General features: G+C 36.7%; 1 protein-coding gene across 4 annotated transcripts; it reads left to right on the plus strand.

Annotated features, from left to right (window-relative positions):
* Positions 1 to 1,779: 1,779 nt before the first annotated feature.
* Positions 1,780 to 19,269, plus strand: ccnb3 (cyclin B3). Of its 4 annotated transcripts, none has more exons than XM_007250190.4 (13): positions 1,780 to 1,859; positions 3,999 to 4,114; positions 4,209 to 4,292; positions 4,370 to 4,429; positions 7,084 to 7,187; positions 7,508 to 7,628; positions 7,706 to 7,804; positions 8,031 to 8,123; positions 8,351 to 8,488; positions 12,391 to 12,546; positions 14,689 to 14,838; positions 16,733 to 16,863; positions 19,057 to 19,269. In XM_007250190.4, exons 2-13 carry the CDS (start codon positions 4,040 to 4,042, stop codon positions 19,121 to 19,123), a joined length of 1,278 nt encoding a protein of 425 aa, XP_007250252.3. In that variant the 5' UTR covers positions 1,780 to 1,859; positions 3,999 to 4,039; the 3' UTR covers positions 19,124 to 19,269. The 4 variants fall into 4 exon arrangements, with proteins under 4 accessions (XP_007250252.3, XP_007250254.3, XP_007250251.3 ...); XM_007250189.3 differs by lacking the exon at positions 1,780 to 1,859 and adding an exon at positions 1,866 to 2,037; XM_007250192.3 differs by lacking the exon at positions 4,370 to 4,429 and having other exon boundaries at positions 1,812 to 1,859.
* Positions 19,270 to 19,652: the final 383 nt, after the last annotated feature.

Genomic DNA, 19,652 nt, shown 5'->3' on the forward strand with positions numbered 1-19,652 from the left:
GGAACTCCTGGGAAGCCATAGTAACCGTTTCACAAAACCATACTAATAGCGGGACCTGTGCTTTCCTTCTACAGCTGTACACATCTCACGCCATTTCAGAACAAACACACTCCGAGTTTGATTGACAGAGTGCTGACATGCTGGAGTGTCATCCCAGCAAACACAGAGAGCTCAGATCCTTACTATCCCACCAGCACTGCTGCTGATACAGCCCCTCAGAAAAAAGCTCTCTGACTGTAGACCTGGGCTTCTGAAACAGACTCTATACAAGAAGCTCCCAGCTGTTAAAGGCCCACAGAGACACATGTTTACCCCTAAATACAGTGAGTGTTCAGTTTGATTGACAGTTTGACTCTATATATAGACAGTGTGCTGTGTGTAGGCCTTCTGTATAGCCTGTATACATGTATTATGGTCTGTGACTAACGTAAAGCTGAAAGCAGAAAAAACACAGCACATAAATAACTGACTGAATGTTCTCCTGATCCTTTAAGATTTATTACAGAGATTATCTAGTTTTATGCTTTATTTTGTTTTATCAGCAACCTTTTTTTCCCATTTTCTAAACAACAGTGAAAAGAAGAAACTGGAAAAAATCAATTTTGATTATTCAAAATGTTTTGTTATAGTTCAAGGGACAACATATTTTGTTATGTGGTGATAATGTAAATGATTATTTGAGATATTGATAAAATGAATGATAATAATAATGTTGTATTGTAACAACGTGGAGTAAATAAAATATTTAATATACTGTTTTTCTTGTATTAAAGCAATATTTTTTTGTTTGTAGTAATGTATGTAGTAATGTACCATATGGGAAATTCCAGCATTGCATACAAAAATGAGACATAAAAAGCTACAAGTAATGTCTGGTCAATGCATGGATAGGAGCATTACTTTTAAAATGCACAACTGATTTATCCCTCTTCACTGTATTCTGTGAAAATGGGTCGAGACTTAATGAGAAAATGTGGCTTTCAGGCTGAGACTAGTTGATAACCCACCCCTGCATTTAAGTGATTATTGATTTATTACTGATTGCAATTAAACTGCTGTTGCTAAGCTTTTTTACTGTAATGATCTGTTTAATTTCTTTGGGCATTTTAAACACATTTTTTTTATTAAGACTGCTACAACACAAATAGTTACTACTACTACTACTAACAACAATGATGTTGGTAGTCTTTTTTTCAGGACCTAATTTCTTTTATTGTTTTTTATTATTTGTGTTTATTATTATTATTATTATTATTATTATTATTATTGTTGTACAAATACTAGTGTTACTCTGTGCATTTGCAGTTTTCACTTATTTATTTACCCTTTACCCACACTGAGACACTTCATTACTTTTCGTTTATAACTCAAACTAGCACTTTGGGCTTCATGTTGCTGCTACATCCCTACTTTGTGTATTTATCTTAAATTGGTTATTATTTTTAATTTTTCGTCTATTTCATTATCTATTTTAACTGGGTTGTAACTGGGATGAGTGTTTACTCTGTTCCAACACAAGAGATTTTTTTCTATTCCAAATACAGCGGTCTACTTTGTATAACACATGGTTTTAGATCTTTTAATCATATCTGGATTTATTTAGGTGTTAGTTTTGTATTTTGTAAAGCGTAGCTGTGGATATAGAATAAAAGTCCTTAAAAGTCCTCATACTGTTTCTCTGGCGGAAGGCGGGTTTTCAGTCGAAAAATCTGCTGCGTGTTTCTATTGGCTGCGGGACTTTTTGAAAATTCGCTTAACCCCGCCCCTAGTATTGGCATCCGAAATCGGGCGGTGATTGGTTGGAGCAGTGCCGCTCTCGTCCAATCAGCGCGTGTGTGCGGTATTTGGATGCACGCTTGGTGAGTATACAGTAGCGTTGGGAATAAGCTGCAGGATTTGATTCAGGTTTTAGTGCAGGATTTTAGTAGATAAATCGCGTAGAATAGCTCGGTTCTGTGCGGAGTTTATATGTGCGGGCTGGTAGAGCTGTGTTCAGGCTGAGAGGGAGTTTCTGCGATTTTAATTCACGCGGTGACGGTAAGAGATGTGCTCAGACTCTTTGTGTTGTGTTTAGTTTGAGTTCATGTTACTTAGAGTGTAGATAGTGGATTTGAGGCTGCGCTGATATTATTGGTCTAGCTGATGCTATTATTGCCCGTTTATTTATTTTCTATTTATTTAACTATGGTTAAAGCTAAGTTAAGCTAGCTGTTAACCTAGCATTATCTATGTTACCTAGGTTAGTTAGTTAGCTAGCTAGCTAGGTTAGCTGGGCTATCTAGTTACTAACACAAAGTAACTTAAACCTGCTCTGTTTGTAACTAAGTAACTGAGCAGAAAACACGCAGAAAAGCCTTCCCCCACTTTGTTCATTTGTAGTAACTTTTGAGGAGAACCTAAAGGCAGTAACTACCAATCCTGTTTGTCCAGACCGGGATTTAACTCTCAGACCGGCAAGACAATAATAAGACATGGCTTCTCAAAGGAACAAGATAGCCTTTTTTTATTGGAGAAATCTGATGTAAAATGGACTTGTGTTGTAGTAAAACATAATAACGAGTACAAATTGGGGTGGGCGATATAGCTCTAAAATAGTATTGCGGTATTTCATGCTATTTTTGTGATAACGATAACGTTAACTTACTCTTGGCTATATGACAAATCACTGAATTAAAAAGACTTATTTTAAGAATACACCACTGCAACAAAATGAATATTAAACGGTATTAGTGCTTACGATTAGATATGGTACACCGCTAACAGATGTATTAAAAAAAGTAATATCCCATTTCTGTTCACCCCAGCATACTGAAATACAGCGCTTTTAGCCAATGCTCCCAACATAGAGGCCATGTTGTTGCCAATGCAAAAAATCGCTGTTTTTACACCATTAACTCAAGCTCAAAGTAGCTCCACAAGTAAATGGTTGATCTAAGAGGGTCCTGACATTTAGAACAAGGCACTAAGAATACTGAAATATATCTAATATTCATTCGTGGAATTAACTTTGGGATTTGTTTTCATATCCTACCTTTTCATTTGTGCGCATTAATTGATTTATTGTGCTGTAATTTCATGACATTTTAAAGTTCTCAGTACCTCATTTTCAATATCAAAGCCTTCAGAATAAATCTACCAATAAAGTGTGGAGCTACCTTGAACTTGAGTTAATAGTGTAAAAATTGTGATTTCTTTGCATGTGTAACACTATGCCCCTGTCATTAGCATTGTAAGTCTGTTGAGAGCATGGGCTAAAAGCACTGTATTTTAGAATGTTATTGATGAATGCTGAGAGAACTATTCCAGGTGAATCTACCTCATAAAGTGAGGTACCACTGAGATTAAAATGCCAAGAGTGGGCAGATCTGTTCTCAAAGCTAAATGTGCTACTTAGAAGAACCTAAAGTGTTATGCCTAAATTACTTTATTTTTATGTTATTACAGTATTACATTTACAATGTAAAAAAAATCACAAAAAGGAAGAATTCACATTGCATGCAAAGTTTTTATTTATTTATTTATTTATTTATTTTTTTATTTTTTTTCTTGGGAAAACGTTGACATAATTTACACAAATCTGTACAATCCTCTCATTGTTCCAGAAACTACATGCAACAGCTGGTGCATATAATGTTATGGTCGTGTTTTTTTATCTTGTGTAACATAAGTTTGAATATCAATATTTGTGACATTAGGCCTTATGACAAACAGTAGAATGTGAGATGGCTACAAGAGAGAGAAGTTGCACAAACATAAACCATAGAAAGTAGAAGAGACCAATCCAATCAAACCAATCATCTATAATAGTGTAGCTATACTGGATCATGTTTCGGGACATAGAGAAACTTGCTTTCATCTCGCACTGATTTCATCTCATACAGAACTAAATGCATTTTATGTCCATGACTGTTTTAATGTTAATGAGCATGATGATGACTATGATTGTTTGTGATGATAATTACATTCATGATCTTTTACACCCATGTTTCTCAAACCAGATTTATTGCTCATTAAAGTCAGGAGCGAGTGAGGAAAGACGATGCCTTTTACGAGAGGAAAGAAACCCACTGTCAGCAAGATCCCAAAGCTGCAGGCCAGGAGCTCAGAGAATCAGGTAAGCAAGCACTTTTTGATCCTGCTGCAGAAACCCGACTTTTCTAGCAATGACACTGCAGATTTAAGCAAGCTTCAACTTGTCTTTGTTCCAGGAGGATGACCTTCAGGTCAAGCGATCAACCTCGCCTCCTCAAGGAGCTCCCAGGAAAAGGACAGCATTTATTGACATCACTAATGTAAGTCTGATCTTCTAATGGGTATTTTTTTTTAGCGTGTGTTTGCATGCCTCATTTGTCTCCATTTGCTTGATTAGGCTGCATCTCAGTGTTTTATGAGTCTTCACTTTGATGCTGATGAGGGCCGTGTGAGGCGAGTAAGTGCTGGGTGTGCTGGGTGTTGGTGTACTATATTAATTGATAACTAAGGGTTGCGTGTGAGTTGAGCAGACTTTATATATAAAAAAAAAAAAAAAAATCAAATCTTTTCCAGTCTATTCAATGTTTTTATATTTATGAAACACACAATTTGTATAAAGTATGCAATTCTCATATGCACCCTAACACCTTTATGCACCTTAACATGCCAGTTCTAGTCAATAAAAGCAATATAATGCACTTGTGGGTTTTTCCTGTTCTTTTCTATCTTGGATTAAATTGTCTGTCTGTAATCACTGTCTTGAAGTGGACCTTCCCTCGTGTGAACCTGGGCTTTCTGGTCTGGAGAGGTGCTTTTATATGTTAATGATCATGATGGCTTCCTTAACTGTGGTCTGATCTCATTTGCACGTTTGCTTTGTGTGATGATTTTGTTAAGCTATCTTTTTAATTGTTGTGTAATGTTGCATAGAGACGAGGCAGTCACTGTCAAGGCCTTTACACACAAACATGTATTTGAGCTTTTTATTATTTAAAGCTCACCTTCCGCGAAAATCCGATTTTTCTTGTTTTTTGTGGAATACAGTAGGTCTCTCCGAGTTGAATGTGTACACCTGCACATTAAACTGTTTTGCAGCCCCCATTGTCTGCAGGAGCTAAGCAAAGAAATCCCCCCTCCCCCCCTCTGAAAAACGGGTGAATTTTGATTTATCTTTCTGCCTACGTAGGCAGAAACTCACAGACCAGCCCACCTTGGCTCGAGAAACTCCCAGAGGCGGAGCTGAAGCGACGCAACATCACCGCTCATCAGTTAGGAGGTGGGAGGCAGTGAGCGGCAGAGCGGTGGAGGGGCGTCGCAGTGCTCCTAGCCAATCAGAGGAGAGATATTTGCATGCTGTTTGCATGTATGAATATTCATGAGCAAAGCTGGAATCCGGTCATTTTGGACACACCCCTAAAACAGTCCATTAAAAAAAGAGCTATACAGAGACACCTGAGCACTTTTTTTTTACAAAAACGGCTCACATGTCATTCATTCATACTAGAGACCACAACTAGACATTTTAAAATGAAAGAAAAAACGATGGAAGGTGAGCTTTAAATATATATTTTTTATTTATACAAGTAGAATCAGTTAGTTTTGTCTGCTGTTGGCATAGCGACAGTCAATATGATTGATTGGCTGTGTCTCATCAAGTAGAACCTTTTAACATATATTAAAAGGAGCTGGTTAATGGACAGCCAAACAGTTTAAAAGCGCCTGTAAAGCCTCCTTGTCATGTCTGTCAAACAAATTGCTTATAGAATCTGTTTTACTCATGCTCATTGATGCACATTTAATGTCTGAGTATTAATTTGATGTGCTTATATCAGATACTGTTTACACTTGTTGCTTAAATGTGTCCCCAATGTAACCAAATCAGATCAGATCTTTTTACATTTACTTTCTAGCCCACCTCCTTAATTCGTGTTTTAATTCCAGCAAACAATGGTCTCTCATTGAGGAGAACCGTCTCCAAGAGAGTGTGAATGGTTTAAATGATCAGTGAACGTTCTGTAATGGTTCTCACATTCCAGTAACAGCTCTTTAAACTGCTCTTTGCACGGCAATTGCTGTGTAATACTCTTATCCACCCATCCAATAGATAGTAAGTGTTACATATTGTTAGTGCAGACAACAGCTCAACACTAATGCTAACACTCAATCTCACTTAATCTCAGTATAAATCATCCAGCTTTGTGTTTTCTGCACCTTATTTGTGCTCATATTTAAATGAGTTGATTAATCAATTATTTAATATAAGGAAGATATTGCTGATCTGTAGTGACATATCCACTTAAAATGCATTTCAACTACCCCAGTTGTTTCCTGTGGAGTGAACTGCACTTTGGACCTTGGGGATTTAAGTGAGGTTGTACTGTAGGTTCAAAGACAACTTCAAACTAATGTATAAATTAGTGAGTAGCTGTTTAACTATAAGGAATTTGAAGGTAAAACATATATTCTTTAACTTTGTTAAAAGAGCCTGGCACATTTATATTGGAGCACCATGAATAATATGGCACAATGTAAATACAACACAATTTAAATTTCTTCAGCCAAAATAATGTTATCAGTGTGAAGGGAATGCAGGGGCCCTGCTTAGCAATTCTGTGGAATAGAATGTTAATTTGAACAAGTGAAGATGGACAGAAGAAGCCTACAAGATCTTGATCAGAAAATGTATTGAGTCAGAGGCTTTTATTGTCATCTGAGTACAAGAACACAGTAGTGAAATTTACGTTCCTCCGGAACCGTGGTGCAACATGGGACAACAAGCAAAAGACAACATAATGCGCAAGAGTGACTATATGCAGTCAATGCAGTGCATTGATTTATTATTGTTCACATATGGATATGTTAATGAGAGTTATGTAATTTATGCTCTCCAAGGAGACATTCATTTACATTTAAGGTATAAAGTCAAGCACCCAGTCATACAGTCTGCCATTATAAACCATATTCATATATAGCCAACCCTCTGTCTGTTCATCTGAAGAAAGCATTTACATGGTGTTCTGTGTGTAATGGCCTTAAAGGGCTGGTTAGACTGTATTTGATGTTGGACTACAGTAAAAGTGCGCATGCTAAGTTGTTTTTACTGTATTTTAGGCTCACAAGCTCAAACTGAGCAATCCTATCAAGAAGAAAGGTCAAGTTAAGCGGGTGCCAAAGAAGACCTCAGTTGCTACCAACAATGAAGCCAACAGAAAAAGGTAAGGCTCGTGTTGTGGTAATATGACTCAATCATTTCTAAGCAATTTTGTCCAGTTGAGGACATGGTTCTTCCCAAGGTTTCTCCTCTAGCTTCAAGGCCACTGCTGGGGTCTCTCTCTCTCTCTCTCTCTCTCTCTCTCTCTCTGTATGTATGTCTGTATGTCTATGTCTGTATTTTAGTGAAGCTGAAGTTGTAAAGTTATTTTTTGCGCTGTCATTTTTAACAGGACACCAAGGCTTCCTATGTTGCATGTTCACCTTCCTTTTACTGTGTTCTAGCTAGTGATCCTATAGTTCTGATCTTTTACTTTGTCTGCAGTTCAGCCTTGGTTGACTCTGAGTGTCAGTCTGAGGAGCTGGAGAAGGAAGCGTTCCCGGCAGAGAAACCGGAGGAGCCCCTTCCAAAGGATCCTCTCCCACCACACCTGCTCCCTCCAAAGGTAAGACAAGGAATAATTGGTCTTTGTAAGTCTTTGAGAAGTTCAAGATGTTAAGATTTTTTTTTTCCTCAATACAGATACCTGTAGAGTTTGATATTGACTCTGATCCTGCCAACGACTGTACGCAGACGCCAGAATATGCCAAAGAGATCTTCGATTACCTAAAGAACAGAGAGGTGAATAAACACCTGTTTTATTTGTCCTGAATAATATTACATTATTTTATGCAAAAACAGATCAGTTATGGTGTTTTTTTTTTGTTTACAAAATAGATTTTTTTCTACTGAATGTTTTAAATTGTTTATACTAAATAAAGTATCTACATGTTTAGTTTGTTTGCAATGGTTTATTCTTATTATTGAATTGAATTTTTTTTTTTTTTTTTTTTTTTTTTTTTTACAGGAGAAGTTTGTATTGAAGGATTACATGGACAGTCAGCTGAGCCTGAATCAGAATATGAGGGCTATTCTAGTGGACTGGCTTGTAGAGGTGCAGGTGAGTGCTGGGTGTTTAACTGTGGTTGTGGTGTTGGTAGGATATCTGTGTGTGGTGTAGTGCAGTGCTGTATGTTAAACTGGGAATCTACATTCAGGCCAACATACTGTTGCACAAGACTGAGAAATGCAATCGTGAAAGCATAAAATATTGATTTATTCATTCTCTCTCTCTCTGTCTCGGTTTGTTTATTTATTTATATTTCCCCCCCCCTCTCTCCCCTGCAGGAAAATTTTGAGCTGAACCATGAGACTCTTTACCTGGCAGTGAAGATGACTGACCATTACCTGGCTGTGTCTCAGGCCAGCAGAGAATCCCTACAGCTCATCGGCTCCACGGCTATGCTGCTCGCCTGCAAGTTTGAGGTAAAAACCAAATACAAGTAAACCCGAATGTTTATTCAATTCCACCTTGAGATGTAGGTGTATGTCCTCACATGCACAGTATGTTGTAGATGCCTGCTCAAAATTCAGCTGGCCAAGCTTTTATTCTGCTGTGGTTTTAAAGAATATACAGTCTACTGGACACTTCAGGCCTAGATCCAAGAACACTGCCCTTGAGCTTCACACCGATCACTTGAGATCGGTGTGAAGCTCAAGGGCAGTGTTCTTGGATCTAGGCCTGTAATGAGGAATATGCTGTTGACTTTTTGTTTGAACAATGGACATTATCTAATTTTCTAATGACTTTATGGTTACTTAGTGATTATTGATAGCTAATTAAACCTGTTTAACCCTTGTGTGGTGTTCATATTTTTGTTACTCGTTTACTTTGTTACTTATATTTAATTCAGCAAAATTAAGCAATTTTACATTAAAATGCTTTACACATGCTCGCTTCACCTAAATTGCAAGCAATATAAACAGCTTACATGGTTAATATTTGCCCTTTACCTTTCTTATGTTACATTTCTTTCAAAAAGTGCTACTCTTTTTTTTTTTTTTTTTTTTTTTTTATAAAATGTAAAAGAAAATGAATTAAACTCAAGATATGAGTAGAACATTTGTTTAGTTTCAAATTTACAAATGAAGCAATGTTTATTAGCCCTTGGCCAAACATACTGTACGTAATATAAATGTGTAGGGGGGGGGGGGGTAGGTGGGTGTACAGTTTGTGTTTATCGAAAATGTGTTGATATATGTTTTTCACAAAAAATGAGCCAATGCCAATGAGTTTGAGTTAGAAAAAAATATTTTTTTAGTATCGTTTGATGAAAAATGAAAACGGGTCCCACAGACCCGAACACCACACAAGGGTTAAGTAAATGTGAATGAGCCTTCATGTTAGCATTTGTTTAAAACCAACCATAACTCTTGGTTTATTTTCTGTTGTTTTTATTCATTTAGGATATCCAGACATTGTAATATTCTATTTCCAATGTCTAAAATGCATTAATTTAAAGTTAATTACACTTCAAAATAATTTAACATATATTTATGCTAGTTTTATAATCTAGAAATAAACATAGAGTTGGTTTCCCAGTGAGGGATTTAAGCCTAGTCTTATTTCTAACCCAAACCCATTTCTAATTTGTATCTCCACCCCTTATTTTCAAGTGTAACACTTCCTCTTAGAACAGAGTTAGAAGAGGAAGGGGTAAAATCCTCCCCCTAAGAATTGGGACAATTCGAGCACCCAACACGGATGTATAACTATAGCAGTGGAGCGTTGTAGTTAATCAACCCAGCTTCTGTTAGATAACTAGTTATTTTTTTGGGCATCATATATCTTCAGGAAGAGGATAAGTGATGCAGAAATGCATTATTACTGTCCATTCCTTCATTCCTCTATGAGTGGGGCTGAAATAAACTTTTATTTTATATTGGTGTAATAGGCAGGTTAGCTAGCTATCCACTGAGATGAACTACTAGAGTACTTTTCTTATGCTTGTCAGGAAGAAAATGGCCATAAAACTTTGAAATTCGTAATTTATAACAAGGGAAAAACATATTTGCGGGTTTCTTTGGTCACTCGTGCCGCCGTTTTGTCAGAGATTCTGATATTGCCCTCGGTTTTGAGTGTTCCTCTGAAAAATATTTTGTTTGCAGGGTCATGTAGTCTCAACACTTACCTTTAACTCTTCAGCCTAACAGCCCAACACACTACCCCTAGACCTGCACACGCAAAACAGAGGGGTAAGGCCAAGGAGTGAAATTGGATTGGGCCATAGACTACACAGCATTCTGAATGGCGGTTCTTCATTTAAACAAAAAGTTAATCCAGGATTAGGCTTAATCCATGTGTGCGGAAACCAGCCTAAAATTAGTATATATCCCAATCATACTTGACAAAATATATAATCCAAAAATACCTTTATTGTACTGGTAGTATGTAAACTTAATGCCAAATCAAGTTGTTGCTTATGACACATAGTTTCAGCAATTCCCTATACTGACATTCAAAGGATCTCTGGTGAGTCCATATCTTTTTATGAGCTTAATTTGCGCACATTCCTTCACGCAGAAAAATGAGAAAACGGCCATGAGTCTGGAGCTGTAGTGGGAGGCTTTGTAAAGAAAAGTAATGGAGCATCAATTTTAATCTATTTTAAATCAGCGTTGCTTGCGTCAGTTAGCTGTGACGTGTCCGGACAGCCTGTTCAGACTATGCATGCAAATGTGCACGAATGAGCCCTGAGAAGAGGCTTTGTATATTAGTGATGACACGGCCTGTTCTACCTCGCCTGCAAGAAAACTGAATGATTTTCCCCATTTCCTCTCACCGAAGTATTTCTTCATTATGGCCCCTGCTAAATCATAATCAATAAAGAACTGTACAAAGTGCATACAAAAAGATGCTTGCTTTTTGATTGATTATCTTGTTGATTAGTGTGTTTTTTTTATATTAAAGGTATATAGAAATATATATTGAAACACAATAGAGCCATCAGGATAACAATAAATATAAACATATGCAAATTTCCCCAGTGATGTTCACTGAATTTGTTTCTCAGTAGAATCCAGCAAGGAAACAGTTTCTAAATTTGAAGGTTCTCTACAGTACAGTTACAGTAGATACAGGATTCTCCAGAATAATGTTTTGCCTGTACTGATGCATGATGCACTTGCACTTGAAAGGGGGATTTTTTTTTGTACGACAGGGTCCTTTTTTTCTTCTTCTATGGTTTAGTGGGTGATGATAGACTTCATCAGCTTCTTGTATTTGGTCTGGAAATCTGAAACATATAGAATATATTTTTTTAAATACTAGTTTACTAAAATATTTAGTGGGTTTTGTTTGTCTGAAGGTGCTTGAATCCAGTATTTTAAATCCTAAATTGTTGTTCAGATCTTTCTCTTTACTTCAGTTGTAAAGCTTCACTTAATACTGCTGATGGCCTTAGATTTATGGTTCATTCAAATGAATAAGATTAGCTAAATGTATAAAAACTGTTTTATGAGTTTTAATTGTTTGCACAGCTTTAACTCTGCTTAAAATATATATATAAAGTTTTTAAATAATTAGCTTTCTGTTCAGGATGATATTGCCAAGAACGTTTTTCACAATATATTTCTTAATTTCAGTCGATACAGTATAATTTCAATATCGATATGAACAATATTAAAGTCACAGGAAAAACTGCTTAGTGTCTACATACAAATTTCTCAAATTAATTGGCCAATCACTGTAATGATTATCAGCCAGTGACGGATAGCATAAATATTGTTTATTGAAAGTGTAAAAATCCTATCACTGTAACTGAATTAATTTATACAGCAGTATATATTGATGGTAATTGGGTCCAGCTGGAGTTTGCATATTTATATGATGTAATTGATGCTGTGTTACTGTTTTGACTTATTCACAAATAAATAAAACTAAATATAGTTTTATTTTTTTAGTTTTGTAATATATTTAAAAAAAATCTAATTGAGAGTTGCTCATATTTTTTTTTTATAAAAATTTCTTTTTCTTGTTTTTGTTTCTTGCAAAGGTTAAAAAAATGCCATTTGATGTCACATACTTTACCACTTGCCTACCACGTATAGAGCAATGACTTTCACTTCCTGTAGTTTGTTTATTTGAATTTGGTGCCAGCCAGCCATACCAATTTAATGATTGAGTCAGTGAAGGCCATCTTCTCAGTGAACCTTTTAACGGGGCACAGGAGAGGTTGAATTTAAGTGTCTCTTGTACAAAAGCTCTTCATTTCAGATACCAGAGTGGCTGTTAAAACTGCTTAACTGTCTGCACATATTTGACTCTTGACTGGGACATATTTTGGTTCTTAAATGCACTCTTTTTGAATTGTGAATTCCTCTTTCAGGAGCGGCTCCCACCTTGTGTTGACGACTTCTTGTATATCTGTGATGATGCGTACAAGCGCTCACAGATCATCACCATGGAGGGGACTATTCTGCAGGCGCTGAACTTTGACATTAACATTCCTGTTCCCTACCGCTTCCTGCGTCGCTACGCCAAGGTGAGCAAACACATCAAGCCACAAAAAAACACACAGATCACACACACCAAGCGTCTTAACACACCACTGGATTAGCACAGTGTGGAGGTGTGAATGAACTGGATTCTGACACGGTCGATGTGGCAGCTTTTGCAGGGGGATTACGCTGCAGCAGGGGTCACCAATCATATCTGCAAAAGCCCAGCATGTTTTAATTCCAGCCAGGCAGGAGCACACCTCGTGTAATGAATCGAATAGAGGCTCAGACTCACTGATTAATCATGTTCTGATTGATTGGAATAAAAGCAGTCTCAGCAGCGGCCTTTTGAAGAGCCGATAGCTGACCCCTGGCTTACAGTGGTTGAGGTAGAGAACCGTATGTGGTCCTATATTGAGCAGAGGTGGGTCTATTAGGTGGAGATTAAATCACTGACATGGTGCAAGGGCCAAATGTAAAACAGTGAAGAAGAATTTCTAAGTTCATAGTTCTCAAGTTTTCTCTTAAACATTCTAGGAACAGTTGGTATTCTTAAAACAAATAAGTGATTTTAATCCAAGTATTTCTTTGGAAATAAATTCCATCTCAAACCTGGTAATGTAATTAGTAGAAAAAAACTCTGATTGGCTGCATGCTGTGTTGCCTGCATGTCACTAAAACCTTATTGACTAAGTTTTTTTTATTATTATTATTTTCTTTTTGGTGCCTCTTTGTGCCTTTTTCTAATCGGTTTATAGTATTTTGGGGTAAATGTGTTTGACATGTCATAATTTTAAACTGCAGAATTGAGCACAGCTGTGCTTCTATACTGAGTGATCACACCGTCCTTGTAAAATAAACTGTAAAATAAAACCTGGATAAATATTAGAATATCGGAATCTTTATATAAATTGCACAAGTTCTTCTTAACTTATTTTTGGCAGTTTGTTTCAGGGAAGTTTTTCTAAAAAATATTGTTTAATATTGTTCTGATCACAGCTAGTGCTTTGACTTCCACAGTGATGTTTTCTTAGCCTATTTAATCTTGAGAAGACAACAGACTATTACAGAAACTTGTCTGATGATGCATTACCAAGTTCTAGTCCAGCCTTGCCCTTTACTGGTATAGGTGATTTGCCATTTGAGCTGAAAGACGATTGGTAATCCATATCATCTCCAAAAACTGCTGAACATTCCATCTTTGGAATCCGTAACTGTATCTTTTAAGCCCAAATTTTCAGCATGGCAATTTCCATCCCATTATTCCCATCGTTCCAGGGCTGACATTCTTCTTCCTGACACGTGTAGGCAATAACTGCTCGACCCCTATAAGGCGTTCACTCTGAACTCTCGGATGCAGAACAGTGCAGTTTGCACAATATGTGTTCAGCTTTACTTAGTGACCCAACAGACACTTCTGATTAGGAAGCAGAGCTGTGTATCGACAGAGACCGAGGAAACGGAGTCATCCTTCCCACACAATAACAGCACAGCCAGCTGTACTCTCGCGCACACACTCCCGCCCATACATGACTGTGGCGTTACTGCGACTTGAACTTGGGTCTTGGTGATGGAACCCACTTATGAGGTTTATGTAGGCGTTTGTACAGCGTAAACCTATACAGTGCTATTCTCTTATTGAAATGGGATTTAAGCGTTTGTTTCCTGCTTCTTCATTGAAATGATGTTCGTGAATGGGTAGTAAGCTGCAGTGAATGAATAAACCCCCCCCCCCCCTTTTTTTTTATCTGACTAAATATAGCAATTTTCTAGTTTTAACAATGTCTGTGACTCATCCATGAGTGGAAATATGAAAAGCAGGGCTGTTCATATTGCTAACTCTAAATTCATGGAGAGAGAAAAAGATGGGCTGTATTATTCCATTGTCTCAGAAACAGCTGCATGAAGAACTTCTACAGATATGGTGGGCCATTGGCAGATTTTGTGCTAAAGCATAGTCCATGTGGTAAAATTGTTCTGGAATCCCACTAGACAGGGCTGAAGGCGAATGAGGGGAAAAGTAAATGTGTGTGCACTTTTGTCAGTATATTATATTATTTATTTCTTTATTTATTTTTAATATTTCACCCCGTCTTCTCTTGGGTCAGTTTGCTAGCTTTAATATAGCTGGTAGATATTGCTGTCATGTTCATAAAGCTGTGCATGTGCTTGTCTCCTGTGTGCAGTGTGTGAATGCTGGGATGGACACGCTGACCCTGGCTCGGTTTGTGTGTGAGCTCAGTCTGATGGAGATGCAGTTCGTCCCGGTCCGAGCATCTTTACTGGCCTCCGCTTGCCTACTCATAGCCCTGGTAACCAAGGACCTGGGGGGATGGGTGAGTGTTTTTTAAAGTCCTTTTAGCACTTTCTCACACACACACACTTGACTTGTAGAGTGTCAGATCATTGTACTCTTTTCACTACAATACTTGTTTTTCAATTCTTTAGTGATTTGTGTTTTGCATTTTGAACGACTTATCTGCATCCACTGACACAAATTCTTTCACCAGGAGGCACTCTTGATTCAGCTGTAGCTTGTTACTGCCTTATTTTTTAATCACAATACTTTTCACACTACCAAATTTACCAGATTTAGGTCCCGATATTAAATCTGATAGATCAGGGCCTAGTTCCTATTTCTGGAGATCTACCACCCTTGAGATTTTAGGTCGAACACACCTGGGTCTAGAATATTCATGTCCCTTAATACTTTAATTATCAGCATCTGGTGTGTGAGTTTAGTAAATCTGCAGGATCAGCAGTTTGTAACGCATAATAACCAGTGCCTATCGAATGACTCCTCACTTTTCACGGACACGTGAAAATTAGCCCTAAAATTGTGTTGTGTGAAGTCAGCCTTACTTGCTCACCAACTTATTTATTTTATATATCTATATTATACCACAGTTGGTTCCAACCCTACAATGTGATTGGCTGAGAGGCGCTCAATGTGTACCGTTATCAGCCGGTAATACACTGTAACCAAAGCTCTCCATGTATTACTCTGCCACATACAGGTAACCCAGCAGCGATGCAGCTATTTTATTCCAAACAGCGCAGCTACAAACGGAACAACAATGAAACAATTTAACTCAAGTTTTTATAACCAAACAGATCGTATTTTCTCATCGTCTTAGACTCAAAATCTGTTAATAAATCGCGACAATGGAACTGCAGTATAATCGCAGTAATACTCTAGAGGTTTGTGCTATAACGTATAATACTGGAACTGCTGTGCTAATCTACGACCACAGCTAAGCACCTTCAATATTACATGTTATAGCACAAACCTCTAGTGTATTATTGCTTAATTTACTTCTTATGCACACATAACCCCGGCCTATTTAAAGCAGTTAATTTAAAGTAAATATTCTTAAGTGTTTCTTCTGAAGTTATTTAGTTAGTGGGCTGGTTAAGTAAAAAAGAAAAGCTCAGAAGTTTGAACCCCCTCTTTCAGGAGATGAAACTTTAACTTCAAGTTTTTATTAACCTAGCTGCTGGAAATTAGATTGCATGAGTTGTCAAAATATTTGATACTACTATTTTCTTTAATAATAATAATAATATTATTAAGATAATTGCTGTGTTCTGATAAATGTATTGTCTTAATTACTTTCAGTATATAAAAGGCCTTAACACTAAAACGCACACTCTTAATGTGGCGTTTGTATTTCTGTGGGCTGGGTTGGGTGGGTGCTTTATTAATCAGCAGGTTCTGCTTGCAGGCAGCCAGTGCTCATTTAGTACTGAATTAGACTGACTCTCTAATAAATTTCATTTATATTAACCACCGGGTAGCTATGAGGTATGCTAATGTGTGACTCCTAAAGCAGTGATGCACGCGTGCTTTAGGAGTCACACACTCTGCACCCGGTCAATGACAGATTAGCTTCTCTTTTCTTGCCGCCACAAATAAGACATTTTAGTGAATGAAAGTGCCCTGGACTTATCTGGCTGGCTAATTATTTTTTGTGCTTAATTGCTTCTGTGCTCTGAGCTTTTGAGTTTGAAATGGAAGTGGGGACACACCAGATTAGCACTAAATGCTCATTTCATTAGCTTTTAGAGTCACACTAACCTTTCTTTTTACTCAAAGCTGTTTGTGTACAGAGACCAAACTAATTTACACAGACCAGACTCACACACATGCTCTCTGTATGTCTATATCACATATGTCACATGTCATTTAGACACCATGCTCACCATGAAATTCTGTGCTATTGTTTTCAGACCCCGTGCCTAGAGTTCCACTCAGGCTACAACACAGAAGACCTGGCGCCCGTGGCCCGAAAACTCCAGCACATGCTGAGCCGGACGCCCGACAGCAAGCTCGCCACAATCCGGAGCAAGTACTCCCACAAGTAAGCCTGGTCAACTTTTTTTGTACTGTCATTTCAATTGTTGAGGTAATTAAATAAATTATTAGATCAGTGTTTTCCTCTGTGGGATGTTTTAAAAGCAGTGGTTCTCAAACTGTGGTACATGAAGCACGGCAAGGTGGTACACCAACAAATATATGTTTAAAAACAGTATAATTCATTGTACAAGAAAATGGCAACTTCAAAATGAAAAGTCATTTTGCAGCATTTCTATTGGAATTTGTAGTATACATTCCAATAGCATTTATTTATTGTGTTTCGCACTGATATCAGAATATCTGACAGCGATATTACACATTACATTTACTACTTGGAATTTTAGTTTGATAGTGGGTGGTACGTGGTTTAAAATGTTTAACCAGACAATGCTTTAAAGCAGTGGTTCTCAGTTAGATTATTTATAGACCTGCGTCTATACTTCAGATATACCCAACAATGGACTGTTAACTACACATATAAATGATAAAAATATGGCGAACTTTGTTGGTTTAACAAATGTTAAACAAAATGTTCAGTTTTGGCTCTAAGAATTTGCCAAACCTGCTCCGTGCTTTCAGTATCTGTTTCTATGCCACCAACTGTTCTCCAGCTTTGGTTCCAACCCTAATCAATCGCACCTGATGTATTTTATAATTACTGCTTTTAGAAGGGCTTGATTAGATGTATGAAGTGAGATTTGAAAATGTCCATGAGTACAAATTTATTTTATTTATTTCAAGCTTTAAACACTGCAAAACCTGCAGATCCACTTGTAATTTCTGGTTACACTTGCAAATAACAGTGGTCAGTCAACTTAACAGATCTGATTGATTTACCTGCCGTCTGAATATAGTTATTAGGTGTGTGCCATATACGTTCGTGTTAATATAGCCAAAAATGTAGAATATCGTGGACGATATTATACCCTGCAATATCGTGCCAGATGACATCACATTATCACATCAGAGTATTTTTTTTTTTCTTTGGCCATTTTTAGCAAATGAAAAATTTACACTGTTCTAATTTCCCACTATATATCTACTAGGGACAGATTATATCTGTCCAGTATCATTTATTTTACTTTAATCCTGGATTTATGGAGATATTTGCAGTGCATTATTAGTATCATGACATTCTGAATCATTGACTTCTGTTAAAAATCTGATAATTATTTTTTTTTATATCTCAGTTATCCATATCATATTGCATGAAATAATACAATTCTAAATTTTGCAAATGCAGTGTTTTGTCATATCGCCAAAAGTATCATTATCGTGAAAATACCATGAAATATCGTGATATTATTTTCGAGCCATATCGCCCACCCCTAATAGTTATAGTGATGTTCATGATTGAGGCTGAAGGAAAGTCTGCTCACTTGGTGGTCATCCTTACATCCATGTCTTTTTGTTGAAGGGTTGATTTTCTCTGTAAATAGACGCCATGTTGAGCGTTAGTAACATTTTCAGTCATATTTAAACCAGTGATCGGTCTCCTATTTTGTAGGTCTACTAACATGCACAAACTAATCAGTGTGTGCATGCAAAAAAAAGACATATTGATATTAAACATATGTAACATAAATTATATAATATGTGATATGAAACAATGTAAAACATCAAGATGATTGTAAATGTCATCTGAAGTACAGCTGGTGCTTAACTACAGATGGTCCTCCTGATTATTTATTTTTTTTTAAAACAGTGTTCTATGAACACATGAACCAAACAAAATGCTTTTGGTCAACCTGGGCCCTGTTAATATCTGCCGAAACCCTCTTCTATTTTTCAAAGTAGAAGCCTGATTTCAAAATGTAAAGCATGGTGGTGGTAGGGTGCAGGTTTGGTGAATCATTGCTAAATCAGGAATGAGAAACCTTGCTGATACTGTTCAGTGAAATATGTGACTTGTGCATTGTGTCTCAAAATTTAAAAGACAGGAACGGTTTGTTTATCTGTGAGGATAAATACAGATAAAGAGAAAAACAAAGTTCCCAATAGCTGTGACCCATGTTTTGTATTTTAAACACTGATTCCTGACTTTCGTTCATAATTCATGTCTCTCAGCCTCTGCGGATGTTCAAAATTGGAGCTGTTTGAAAAATGAAGCAGTTCATTCATATTTGAGAGTCCCAATTGAGAGCTAACATGTCAGTTTGGATATTTTTAAATAATATCCAATTTGTTTTTCTTGCAGGGTTTTCTTTGAAGTCGCTCTGATGCCTACTGTGACCTCGGAGAAGCTGGAGATGTTTTTGAAGTGAAGGAGAAAAAAAAAAGATGTGTAATCTATAAACCATGTAAATATTTGTATTTAATATTATATATTGCTCCTGTTTTAAAATAAATTCTAGTTCTGTTCTGTGGTTACAAAATGAGCCTTGGAGTATTTCAAATGCAGTTTTTAGAAGAGTTTTTTGAACCAAAAAAAAAAAAAAAAAGTGTAACATCAGTGCAACAAATGTGAAAGACAAATATATATGTTACAGAAATGTTATCTTTATGCTGCACTGTGTAAAAACATACTTCTGCGAAGTTGTTTAAGAAGACTTTAAATAATGTTCTTAAATTCAATATTAAACCATGTTATTAAACCATGTATTTCTTATGTATGTAAATAAAACAACCATGTTTTGGGTTGGATGTCTTTTGCAAGGCTTTATTAATGTAATTTTTAATTGCTGGCATTTAATTAAAATGTTTTTCTTATGTTTATATTGGCTGTTTTTTTTTTTTTTTTAAATAACATAAATGTTGATGAGCGCTTAGTGCTGAACTGCAGTTTGAGGAATT

This window comes from Astyanax mexicanus, chromosome 8 (assembly GCF_023375975.1).
Source record: "Astyanax mexicanus isolate ESR-SI-001 chromosome 8, AstMex3_surface, whole genome shotgun sequence".
Lineage (NCBI taxonomy): Eukaryota > Metazoa > Chordata > Actinopteri > Characiformes > Acestrorhamphidae > Astyanax > Astyanax mexicanus.